General features: G+C 41.7%; 2 protein-coding genes across 2 annotated transcripts in view; one reads left to right on the forward strand and one right to left on the reverse strand.

Annotated features, from left to right (window-relative positions):
• LOC308094783 (protein NLRC3-like) overlaps positions 1-13282 on the forward strand; it is a 293741-nt gene that overhangs the window by 88846 nt on the left and 191613 nt on the right. The gene's annotated exons all lie outside the window — the stretch shown is intronic.
• thsd7aa (thrombospondin, type I, domain containing 7Aa) overlaps positions 1-13282 on the reverse strand; it is a gene marked incomplete at both ends in the record, with an annotated part of 158541 nt that overhangs the window by 44122 nt on the left and 101137 nt on the right. Inside the window, 3 exons of the mRNA XM_080441696.1 lie at positions 908-1025; positions 2480-2595; positions 3944-4085. Of these exons, the coding sequence (XP_080297822.1) occupies positions 908-1025; positions 2480-2595; positions 3944-4085 (376 nt within the window). The remainder of the gene's footprint in view (positions 1-907; positions 1026-2479; positions 2596-3943; positions 4086-13282) is intronic.

Raw genomic sequence — 13282 nt, forward strand, 5'->3', positions numbered from 1 at the left:
GGGAGGCTTGTGGAGCCATGCATGCTGCGCATTCTGCAGCGCCTGGAAGGTGTGACTCACACAGTACAACATATTACGTACGCAGCCTTTAGGGTCTCCATTGAGTCTCCGGTCATCAAATTATTGGCTTAGGAATGCGACAAAAAAAGAAAATAACCTCCATGAATTCAAGGTTTCATGGGATGTGTAATTGATAGAAAAAAAGTCATTTTGGGGGTGAACTATCCCTTTATCGGTTTCACGATTCCTACAGGGTTCGAAATGAACCCTTACAGGTCTGTAACTCTAAGAGTACAAAATGGTTCCCTCTTAACGGTTCCATGTGTAAACTCTCAGAGTTATGGTGGTCTTTGAAATTAAAACGTTTGAGAACCCCCTGGTATTGTAATGGTATATCAGGCATGAAGTCCTTCTACCAGCTGACAGTGTGACGAAAAACCGGTTCCGGAAACGGTTCCTAAATAGGGGTGGGACGATATGGGTATCTCACATTACGATATCTGTGATGATATTAGGCCCTTGATAACAATAATATCACGATATTCGATATATTGCGATATCACGATATATTGCATGACATTTCACCAACGATATATCACGATAGTCCTTGTATTCAATTCATAAACACATAAAATAGCACCAAACTGTTCAAAATCATCACACAAATACAGTCGGAAAAAACAACGTATCACAAACAAACAAAAAAATATCGTTTTTTTCCGGCAGTATATCGATTATTTATCGTGGGAGTAAGTATCGCGATATATTGCGATATCGATATATCGTCCCACCCCTATTCCTAAATGTGATGGAACCGATTCCGGATCCTCAACGTTGGATCCGTTTCCTCCGGTTCCGGATCCCAACCCTACTAGTTTCAAAATGGCGGTCAGTGAGGGCAACGTACCGGCCAGACCACATGCGTGGGTACAGTCTGACCACGTGGACCAATCAGAGAGCTGGCAGTTGACGGGGCATTCCACCACACAGGAAGCGTTCATCTGCCACTTCCTCTCCAGACCAAGCTGTAAAAAAAACAAAACAAACAACAGCACAGATCATGTATTGTATTGTATGTCTTACTGATGAATTGAGTACAATGGACCACCATGGAAACAAGTTTGTTGTGTTATCCTATTAGCATAACCTTTGACTGTTACTACTAACAGTTTTCTGAAAAACCTATGTTTCTATATCAGTGGTTCTCAAACTCTTTCATGTCAAGGACCCCAAAATTGTGTATATGTATTTGGTCGCCGACCGCCATCTTAAAATACGTTGTTCCAGGGACCCCCCAGGGGCAAAGTTTTGGGTTAAAAATGTTTTAAAATAATATAAATATATTAATTTGCACACATTTGCTCGATTTTTCGAAAATAGCAGATCTACAAGCTCATAGTGCGGCACTCGGTGCCGCACTATGAGCTTGTAGATCTGCTATTTTTTAATAGCCTACAGTAAGTGTAAAATAATGCTTTTTAGCTCAAATCAAAATATTACACAGATGCGTTCCAGGTCTTAATGGGTTAAAGTATTCAATCAATCAGTGACTCAATCAAAGGTTTGAGAGGAGAGGCATATCTACTACATTAAGCCTACATTATGGTCCAGGGGCCAATGGGGGGGTCAGTGCTCAGGGACCCTTTAGTATACAGGGGGGCCCCTGGGGGCCCTGTCTGTGCCACAAGCCCCTTCCACTATTTACTTCAATTAAATATATTGTTGTTGTCGGGCAGAAACCTTCTCCATCTTTCAGCTGTTGTTTTTTCTTCCTGCAAATCAACTCCTTACTTCTTCATACTACAGTGTCACACAAAAGTAGCAAAAAATAGCCGACGTGAGCTTGTAGATCTGATATTTTTTGCTATTTTGGAAAAGCATTGAAAGTGAAAGTGATTAAGTGATGTCAGTGGGTTTTATAAATATTGAGCCAATGAAGTATTAACAAGAACTTGTGACTAAATAAAAACTACATCGGATCCATCGGAACACAGATTTTTTTATTTTCATTTCCCGAAAAGTAAGAGTTTTGGAGATATGAGGTTTCTGCCTGCCGGCAACAATATATATATTCAAATAGGTTAATGGTCAAATACATAATGTGGCCATCTGACTAACAGCTATCAAGTCTTTTAGAATATTTTATTTATATTTTTTACAAGCAAATAAATATCATGTATACTGTAGGACAGTACTGTATAGGTCTGTTTTATTGACCCCACACAAGCCTTTACAACTCCAGCAGTGTGTTGGTTTGCAGGCCCACCCTCTCATCCGACTGCCTGTTCTGTGTAGCATTGGGAGGGTCAGGGTGCAGGGGGGGGGGGGGGGGTCTATCTTTTAGCGACCCCTAAAATATAATTGGCTCAGGGATCCTGGCCTTGAGTCTTAATCCGTTCCTGCATGAAGCTGTAAATGATGTTTTATTTGGAGGGGGAGGGGGGGGGGAGGGTGGATAAGCGCGTGACACTCGACCCACCTCCTCACAGAAGCGAAGGTCCACAGATTTGCCGTCGCTGCGAACGCAGTCCAGCATGCGGGTCTTAATCCCACTCCCACACACCGCTCTCTCACTCAGCTGACAGGTGCTCCAATCTGCCAGGAAACAAACACACACACACACACACACACACACACACACACACACACACACACACACACACACACACACACACACACACACACACACACACACACACACACACACACACACACAGCCCACATGATCATCATCCAAAAAACACACAACCTACGTCCTCCGCCTACGCAGGCTCCCAACTAAATATGTTCACAAAACAACAACAGGTCACACAACAATGTTCACTTGAACCACTTAAAACAATAAACTTAGTTGACCCCCGGAGTCCCCCCAGGCAGCGGTGTCATGGTGATTTTTGTACGCGCGCACGCACACTGCACGCGCACACCACGCGCATTTTATTTTACCTTAAATTAGGATGTTTGTATAGGAAATGTTTTTTAGCTTAGTTTTAGTCTTTTTAAACTAATACAAATTCAAGGAATGCCATGAATTATAGAGCTGAAACTAAAAGTTTGCTTTGAACGAGTATCTTTCTCTTCTTCGACGGTGGCTGAGGCATTGCTGCGTGCAGATAGGATAGTGGCAGCAGCCCTACTGAAACCAACATGCTGTGTTGTTACCGTGCAGCCTATAGATGTGAGGTGTGAGGAATCTGAGGAAACATTTTCACACTCACTTGTAATAAACCTGTTACTGGCTCGTGAATTTAAGGGGGGGGGGGGGCCCGTTCTAGCGTGCACGTTCGTGAACGCGCGTGCGCTGTACCGTGCCGTACCACGCGCGTGAAAAAAATCACTGGCCACACGCCGTCCTACTCCGTGTGGCCTCCATGACACCACTGCCCCCAGGGCTCTATGCCAAGGCCCCTTCCTGTTTCCGTTCGACACTACAAAATGTTAGCCTGGTATCCAGCCTGATTCACTACGTTCGGCTGATTTTGTTTTCTCACTTTGATAATCAGTCGTATATTTCAATTACTTAAGGCAAGTCAGGAAGTGACTCAAGTTTTACATTGGACAACACTGGTCCCCCGCCTTTTTTTCATAGTTTTAGTAAAAAAAACTAAACGAAATGAACACTGGTTGTAGCTACTACAGTAGCTTTATGCTTATATACTTGTATTCTATAGGTAGACCCTCCAGAAAAACGCGGGCAACAATCCTTGATCATGCAGGCTCAAATGTTTGATTTTGCGATTAAATATGCAGGGGGTTTATGTAATTTTATGCAGTAAAAAAATCCCGGAAGTTGCACAATATGTGGAAAGTTGCGAAATATGCAAAAATATGCGAGAATATTACATACATATTATGCGATGCGAGGGTCTTGAGGGTCTATAAATAGGAGGGGATGTTTCAGATGATATTCTATAGGTGGGGATGTTTCAGATGATATTCTCACCAGTGATGTTGTAGGAGTAATGGAAGCAGTTCCTGTTGAGTCCGCAGGGCTCCGTCTCTTTGGTGGGGGGACAGTCTTTGCCCTCGCCGGGTTGGCGGATCGGGACCGCGGTCCGTTCCCGAGTGCTGTTCACACTGCAGGGCTACATGAGGGGCACAGAGGAGGACGCTGTTTATATTCACGCAGGTATAAAGCAACATAATGGGCATCAGTACTGTGTAATGCCATTGATTCACAGCTTCCACCCTGATATCGTAATGTACGTGTGTAAATATAGACCATTTATTTTCCTACAAAGGGAATTATACGTAGCCTGCGAGTTAGTTCTGGCAGCATACACTCGAGAGGTTCTATGGTGCTGTTTACAGCATCATGCAGACCCATACAGTACGTCATACTCTGACGTGGCAGTCAGCTGTCCAATCGGGCGGGTTATTTAAGCTCACCTTCATCTGTGTTCTGTCTGCTTAGTGTTTCATAGGTGTTGTCATGCAGCGGTTGCGGTTCGGTTGTTGTTTGCTGGTTGTTTGGTTGTTCGGTTGTTTGCTGGTGATACTTCTACACACTGTTTAAAAATCATGCTCCCCAGCTCAGTAGCTGCTGTTGTTGCTGGTGCTACTGCTACACAATGCTTAAAATGCATTATTCTGATTCAACAAAAGCTAAATTGTTGTTGCTGCTAAATGCTGTTGTTGATGTTCATCTGTGGGCTGCTGGTTCTAATGTGGTATTCGTTCGATTTCTAAAGGCATAGCTACTTAAATTGCATGAATTGTTTCTAACGTCAACAACGGTGTATGTCCCTCCGGGCTATGGGATTTCATCTGGGTTGCCCTGATTTATTATTATAAGCATCGCTGGGCTTATTTTTCTGTAAAGTCGCTTGTTATTGGTGGTTTTGGCTTATTTCTGGGGTATAGTTGCTTAGGATTGCTTCCTAAGGTGGTTCTGTCATGGTCCCCCGGATTTGTTTCAAAATCTTTCAAATATTCCACTTGTATCTCAGGATTTGAAAGTAGCAGATCATTTACATTTCATATATGTCATGCTGATTTCTCTCTCAATATCTGGCAATTTAAACATTCTTGCAGGGTGCAACCTAAACATTCTTGCAGGGTGAGATCATCTGTCTAGCAGACGGAGAGATCAGCTGTTTATCGTGAAGCTTAAGTAAGCCAGGTTGCTTCTTGCTGTGCTGCTACCCTTTACTACCAGAAGCTTTAATTGAAAATGATTTTATCAATCTATATAATGTTCTGGTATTGCTTCTGGGCGGAATGGATTAAATGATTAATGCTATGGTATAAAGCGGCGAGCTTCGCTTCCGCATTCCGCACAACACGCTGTCGTGTCTAACTATGACGTCACTGGTTGAACTTTTTGGTGCAGTCTGGGAAATGTAGTATGCTTAAATCCTCCGGCGTAAGCAGGCACTGTAAACCGCCAAGATAAAGTCAGATAATTACAAGTAATTCAGCTTAACATTTCTTGTCACTTTAGTGATACAGGAGTAGGCAGATTTCAATTGAGTAAAGGAGCAATTATAGCAAGTATCTCCGTTTAGGAAGTACTCAGTTAGTTGGTCTGGTTCATGATTTCAAACAATATTCAATTAATGGCTGTTCTTAAATATACTGTAAAGAAACTATAATTGCAGATTGGTCATTATGGTGCTCTTAAAATGTTTATGATTAAGTAGTCTATATTTGTGCAGATTGGTCATTATATTATGTAATCATTTTATGTTGCAGCCAGTATGAGTAGGGCTGATTTATCTTCATGTGCTGATGGTGGCTACAGCTATTTTCATTTGATGTAGCTACGTTCTCTGCTATCTAACTTGCAGAGTAGGCTAAATGGCTTGGATGTTGTCAAATAATTGTAGCCAGTTAATTGTGCTAAGATTGTGGAGGTAGGCTTTTAAAATATAATGTTGAAGTAATTATCTGCAATCATGTAAGATATATTAGGCTTTATATTGTGTTGGCTCGCAATGCTGGTTAGATGTACTTGTTGCATTCTACGTTGCCTATGCTCTTGTATTGCAAGCTAATTAAGATTAATTTGCTTTAAAAGTCAGGATTAGTTAAAGGTGATTTACGTTGCTGAATACACCTTGGATAATAATATATATATAGATTTATAAAACATTTTATAATCAAAGTAGTCTATAGTTGTGCAGACTGGTCATATCATCTTAATCTATTTATGTTGCAGCTAGTAGGTGTGGGGTTAATTTATTTTCATGTGCCCGATGGTGGTTATAGCTATTTATCATTTGTGTAAACCTACGTCTTCTGATATCTATTTTGCAGAGTAGGCTGAATTGCATCGGAGGTTGTCAATTAATTGTAGCAGTTCAATTGCCTCTATTTGTGGTGGCGGTAAAGTAGGCTGTTTAATATAATAATGAAGTGAATTAATTTCAAAGCAAGTAATAATAGGTTATTGTGTTGGCTTGCAGTGCTGGTTCAATGTACTGGTTGCATTCTACTGTTGCCTATGCTCTCGTATTGCTAAGCTATACTTGTTTTAAAGGTCGGGATGATTAAAAGGTGATTCTCATTTTGCGGCTCACACCTTGGATATGAGGATGGTAGGCTGCAGTAACTTTCTTAAGTAGTCTTTGAACACTGAAAGGAACCCATCTGTTTCATTCGATTCTTTAGCAAATGGCAGCCCGTTTAAATGGTCATGGTGATATATTGAGATGGATATAAACACTGCTAAGTTGGTTTTGTCTTGGGAACTACGTATGTTCCAGTTCCCCGGATGTAATGCATACTATGAAAAGCGGTTGACAAGTGATGTTGACATGTTATTTGCAACAAGCTTTCAGAAGTAAGTATTGCAGCAGAATAATCGGGGTTGTCAATGTGGCTGGGAACCTAACACTGCTTGTTTAATGGGTCGGCCTAACAAATCATTAAATAGTAGAGTGTGCATTAGGGAAGGACTGTTGTTGCGATAGACTGTAATGGCAGTCTCCGATTTGCATCATTTAATAGCTGTCATCTCCGTCCAGGTTATGTGGCGCTGGCCATGTTAAAATTAATTAGTCAGTAAACCAAGTACCGTGGTTGAGTTATTTTTTTTTAAGGTTTAAGATCTTCAACCGCTCAAACTTGACGTTTCGTTATGAAGTTATTGAACTTGATGAATGTTATGGTCGTTAATTCAATCATCTCAGGAGGCAAACATTTTAGTTTACTCCAGTTGTTATGTCCTTTAAAGGGTGTTTATTCTCGGTATTTGACACAGGCTGTGGTTCTCCTTGCAGTCTTGTAAGCAAGGTTGCAATTTTATAAGCATGTAATGTAAAGAGAGTACTGGATTCAGATTAAATATGTTGGTTCTGCTAGCCAAGTCCATATCCACTGTTTTCATCTATGTGGAGTCTAATCTGAGCGTATATCAGAGCTAGACATGCATCCATCATTCGATGTTGCATTTCTATGGAAGGACATTTATGATTTATCTTATGTCTCTCATTGGAAGCTGCTTCAGTATTCTGTTAATTAGAAAGTCAATCTGTGGTTAGATGGGGCAGTCATAGATCTTTGCTGTTAACACTCAGATCTTAGTCTGTTCTCACACAAAGCAGCATTATGTTTTATCTGTGGCTCATTTGTTCAACAGGTCTGTCCCATCTTTAGTTTAAGCTAATTCAGCAGAACAAATCTCAACTTTCTGCATATTTTCAGTTGGTGCACAGTTCAATCGTTCTGATTAAAATGGTCCTTAGTGCCATGTTCGTCATGTGCGCTAAAATGGGGAGTTTGTTGGCTCAGGATGTAATGAATACAAGTGTTGTAATTGCTAAATGTAAATGGTAGTTCTGTTATTACCATGCATATATGGTGGTCGCTGGGTGGAGTTAAGGTTTAGCGTAACCTCAAAGTCATGTTAGGTTTAAAATGTTCTTTAGTTGGCACTAGAGAGGTCAGCTGGTTGCTCATACTCAAGGCATCATGGTTGATGCGGTTAAGGGGCATCATGGCTGATGCAGTTAAATGGCTGATGTGGTTAAATGGCATCATGGCTGATGCGGTTAAGTGGCATCATGGCTGATGCGGTTGGGTTGCTCATGATTGAGTCGTGGTGCATGGTGCACGGGTACTGATTTCAGATTTCTTAAAAAATAATAATAATAATAAAAATAAATAAATTTATATATATATAGAATGTCCTCTTCGATCCTACTCGCGGTGCGGCACCGCACGGCGGTGGACATCGCTTTAGGTCATCGTCTAGGACTCCTGAGTTCAGGAATCAACAGGTGTTCTGTTGAAATAAATAAATAATAATAATAATTATAAAAAAAAAAAAAAGTTATATATCGCATCATGGTTGATGCGGTTGGATGGCATCATATGGCTGATGCGGTTGGGTGGCATCATACGGCTGATGCGGTTGGGTAGCATAAGAGTTGATGCGGTTGGGGGCATCAACTCTGAGCTTGCATCACGGTTGCATTAACACTTAGTCATGTTAAGTTTAAGTAGTATATTCCTCTATGTGGCATTAGAGGAATGGTTAAGTGCTGCCATGCCATGGCAGCTAAGGCCTTTTTAGTTCACATAAAGTTAGTATGTCCTAGCCGATCCCAGACGCCTGTGTTGGGGGAAAAGATGGGATATCGGCTTGGTCAATTGGTTTGAGGTAATCACCACTCACATAGTTTCTACCATCAGATAGGATATTCCTCTATGTGTTATTAGGGGAATGGCTAAGTGCTGCCATGCCATGGCAGCTAAGGCCTTTAGTTCACATAAAGTTAGTATGTCCTCGCTGATCCCAGACGCTGGTCTTCACTGTTTTGGGGGAAAGGATGGGATATCAGCTTGGTCAATTGGTATGGGTTTGAGGTTTCACCCCACACATAGTTTCCACATAGAAGTTCACATAATGTTAGAATATCCTAGCATGATCCAGAATTGCTAGCTGCAATTTCGTCACTGTCTCCATCAGGAGTCAAGTGGGATATCTGCTTGGATGAATCGGTGAGCGTTCACCGTAGGGCGTTCTTGATTCCGCAGTGTTGGGGGTTGTTATGTATATATATCTCCCTGCTCTTAAAGGTTAATGATGGTTGTCTTAATTATGCTGAGCAGGGAGAAAAATGTAGCAGAGCCTGAACGCCAAAATAAAATATATTACATCCACTCTTGTATTCTCATTCTATAATATTGTTTCATATATTTGGTCTGTAATATTGGTTCAATCTATTCGTGAGTTATCTGACAGAAATTATACGTAGCCTGCGAGTTAGTTCTGGCAGCATACACTCGAGAGGTTCTATGGTGCTGTTTACAGCATCATGCAGACCCATACAGTACGTCATACTCTGACGTGGCAGTCAGCTGTCCAATCGGGCGGGTTATTTAAGCTCACCTTCATCTGTGTTCTGTCTGCTTAGTGTTTCATAGGTGTTGTCATGCAGCGTTTACTCCCACCACCACCCCAGCACCACCAGTGGGCTCTGCTATTGGTTCTGTTCCCCATGGGGGGTTGTTATGTATATATATCTCCCTGCTCTTAAAGGTTAATGATGGTTGTCTTAATTATGCTGAGCAGGGAGAAAAATGTAGCAGAGCCTGAACGCCAAAATAAAATATATTACATCCACTCTTGTATTCTCATTCTATAATATTGTTTCATATATTTGGTCTGTAATATTGGTTCAATCTATTCGTGAGTTATCTGACAGAACTGCTTTCGTTTTCTTATCAACTACTCACCCTATATGAAGCCTGGAAACTTTTTTGTTTGTGTCACATTCCTGAGCCAATAATTCATGGTGTCTTTATATCTTTAAAACTATATAAAATAATAATGTAATCTAATCACTGATGAGCCTTTCACAAGAGAATGTTTTATACATGTTTTTTCTTGTCGTTAAGAATGGTCCCCATTTAACTTCAGTCAGTATTTCTTTGGGTGAATAACGTTAACATCGTTATGCAGGTGTTTACATAAAGTGCCGCCCTTAGGCGAGCGAGGTTAAAGCCAAAGAGAGAATAGGCAGAAATGATGCCATCTTATAATAATGAGCATTAATGAGGACCAATTATACGAAGATAAGGCTTGAAAACGGGTGACGTGTTCCTTTTAAATAACATACAAACATGCTACCAAACCACAGAACGCTTCTGGAAGGCTTGGTGTCAAGTGCAGAGTGAGTGGTTTAGTCAATAAGCTAAACATACCACATGATACTTTAATGCCAGCAGAGGATATGAGAAGCCAGTTTGTAAAGCGAGAGAGCATTTACCCCCGACAGGTTCAAACACATTTCACAGGCATCATTTCCTCCTCTCTCACACATTTTACCGCTCACGGGTTTCTCTCTCTCTCTCTCTCTCTCTCTCTCTCTCTCTCTCTCTCTCTCTCTCTCTCTCTCTCTCTCTCTCTCTCTCTCTCTCTCCCCTCTCCCTCTCTCTCTGTCTCTGTCTCTGTCTCTCTGTCTCTCTCTCTGCAGCTGTTGGCAGCGTAGCGTCTGCGTTTCCCCCGGCAGCCAGATAAAACCGGCCCCCGGACTCAAACGCGTGTCAAGCGGTTTTCTATTTGTGGGTTTCTTCTTCTGGTGCAGGGACACACATTCCATATCCATGCTAATTAGCTCTCCCTACAGGACCGACGGGTTGAGTGACAGACTGGCCGCCCCCCCCCCCCCCCCCCCCCCCCCACTCTGCGTCGCTACATATTCCAGCGTATCGTTCTTGTTGTACATCCAGGATTTAGATGCGGCGTGCTATTTATATATATATATATATATATGGTGGTGTGATTACATGAAGTACACTTAAACCCTACAACACTAATGTCGGGTGATTTCCACCCACACGATCATGATTATGTGATTTTCATTGTGTTGCTGATGTCTGAGGTGGGCGGGGCCTCGGGTATACCTTCAGGATGCTCAGTGACATCATCGAAGGTACTGTATGCTTGTTTCCCTGCCCCCCCATCCCTGGTCTTTGGGTGATTGGGTGATTTTCGCCCGACGTTAGTGTAACAGAGTGTTACAGTGACGTTAGTCTCCCACAGTTGTCAGTCACTGGACAAGGCTCACATTTTCACTTTTTTTTCCTACATGAGGTATTATTATGATATTGCTTATGTATAGGTACTGTAAAGGAGTAGTTCACCCCCCCAAAAAATACGTATTTTCTATCAATTACATGGTTTTACAGTAGGAGACTCCTGCCGGAGACTCAATAATTCAAGGCTTCTTTTTTGTTAGGAGAACTACGGTATAAAGGGCTTGAAGTGTGTGCATTTGTGCATGTGTGCTTGCATGTTGAACTGCTATTGAATGACACTATTTCTATTGGTCTACAGCCCCTGTGTTGAATGACACTATTTCAATTGGTCTACAGCCCCTGAGTTGAATGACACTATTTCTATTGGTCTACAGCCCCTGTGTTGAATGGCACTATTTCTATTGGTCTACAGCCCCTGTGTTGAATGACACTATTTCTATTGGTCTACAGCCCCTGTGTTGAATGGCACTATTTCTATTGGTCTACAGCTCCTGTATTGAAAGACACTATTTATATTGGTCTACAGCCCCTGTGTTGAATGACACTATTTCTATTGGTCTACAGCTCCTGTGTTGAATGACACTATTTCTATTGGTCTACAGCCCCTGTGTTGAATGACATTATTTCTAGTGGGGGACAGCTCCTGTGTTGAATGACACTATTTCTATTGGTCTACAGCTCCTGAGTTGAATGACACTATTTCTATTGGTCTACAGCTCCTGAGTTGAATGACACTATTTCTATTGGTCTACAGCCCCTGAGTTGAATGACAATTTCAATTGGTCTACAGCCCCTGTGTTGAATGACACTATTTCAATTGGTCTACAGCTCCTGTGTTGAATGACAATTTCAATTGGTCTACAGCCCCTGAGTTGAATGACACTATTTCTATTGGTCTACAGCCCCTGTGTTGAATGGCACTATTTCTATTGGTCTACAGCCCCTGTGTTGAATGACACTATTTCTATTGGTCTACAGCCCCTGTGTTGAATGGCACTATTTCTATTGGTCTACAGCTCCTGTATTGAAAGACACTATTTATATTGGTCTACAGCCCCTGTGTTGAATGACACTATTTCTATTGGTCTACAGCTCCTGTGTTGAATGACACTATTTCTATTGGTCTACAGCCCCTGTGTTGAATGACATTATTTCTAGTGGGGGACAGCTCCTGTGTTGAATGACACTATTTCTATTGGTCTACAGCTCCTGAGTTGAATGACACTATTTCTATTGGTCTACAGCTCCTGAGTTGAATGACACTATTTCTATTGGTCTACAGCCCCTGAGTTGAATGACAATTTCAATTGGTCTACAGCTCCTGTGTTGAATGACAATTTCAATTGGTCTACAGCCCCTGAGTTGAATGACACTATTTCTATTGGTCTACAGCCCCTGAGTTGAATGACACTATTTCTATTGGTCTACAGCCCCTGTGTTGAATGACACTATTTCTATTGGTCTACAGCCCCTGTGTTGAATGACATTATTTCTATTGGTCTACAGCCCCTGTGTTGAATGACATTATTTCTATTGGTCTACAGCCCCTGAGTTGAATGACATTATTTCTAGTGGGGGGACAGCTCCTGTGGAGACAGCATGCTGCGAATGAAGTTCTTTATAAAGGCCAGCTCTCTCCACAAGAAGAAGTATCTGCTTTACTAAAGGGTAACTCAGACCGCTGCAATATTTCTCCACGACGCTCTGATGCTTAAACTTATGCTCCTACCGTACGGCCGAGTATTTATCGGGGCTTAAAACAGATTTGTCTCGTTGCAAATCTTTTGCTCTGAACCAGGCTTAAGAGACGAGGTGGTTGCTAACCAAATCAGCACTTTTAATTCACATGTTTTGGTCATAATCCCTGTCTGTATGAATTCTGGGGCTACATTTTTAAATCCCTGGGTGAGGCCTATACACAATATTTTGTGTAAAACCAGAGAATGCTGCCCGGTCAACAGAATAAGTCTAATGTGGTCTCCTGGCTAGCTCGCCGTTTTATCCTGTTTAATTGGACAGAATCCTAAAGCTCATTGTTGTTCTCCACATGGCTGAAGGAGGTCAGGTTTCATCTAAAACTAGAGAAGATCAACCTTTACGTTTTAGGAAATGGAAATGTAGATATTATCTAGTCACAAGCTCTTGTTAATACTTTTCATTTCTTCAGTATTGTGTACAGTACTGTAATCCTGGTCGCTACTCTCCCTCTGCCAGCCTGGGGAGAGCCCTGAACAAAGCTCATGCTTCCTTGCTCAACAACACAATATGCTCCAACTTGGAAGGAACAATTTAT

Source organism: Gymnoscopelus braueri (genome assembly GCF_963280865.1).
Source record: "Gymnoscopelus braueri genome assembly, chromosome: 11".
Lineage (NCBI taxonomy): Eukaryota > Metazoa > Chordata > Actinopteri > Myctophiformes > Myctophidae > Gymnoscopelus > Gymnoscopelus braueri.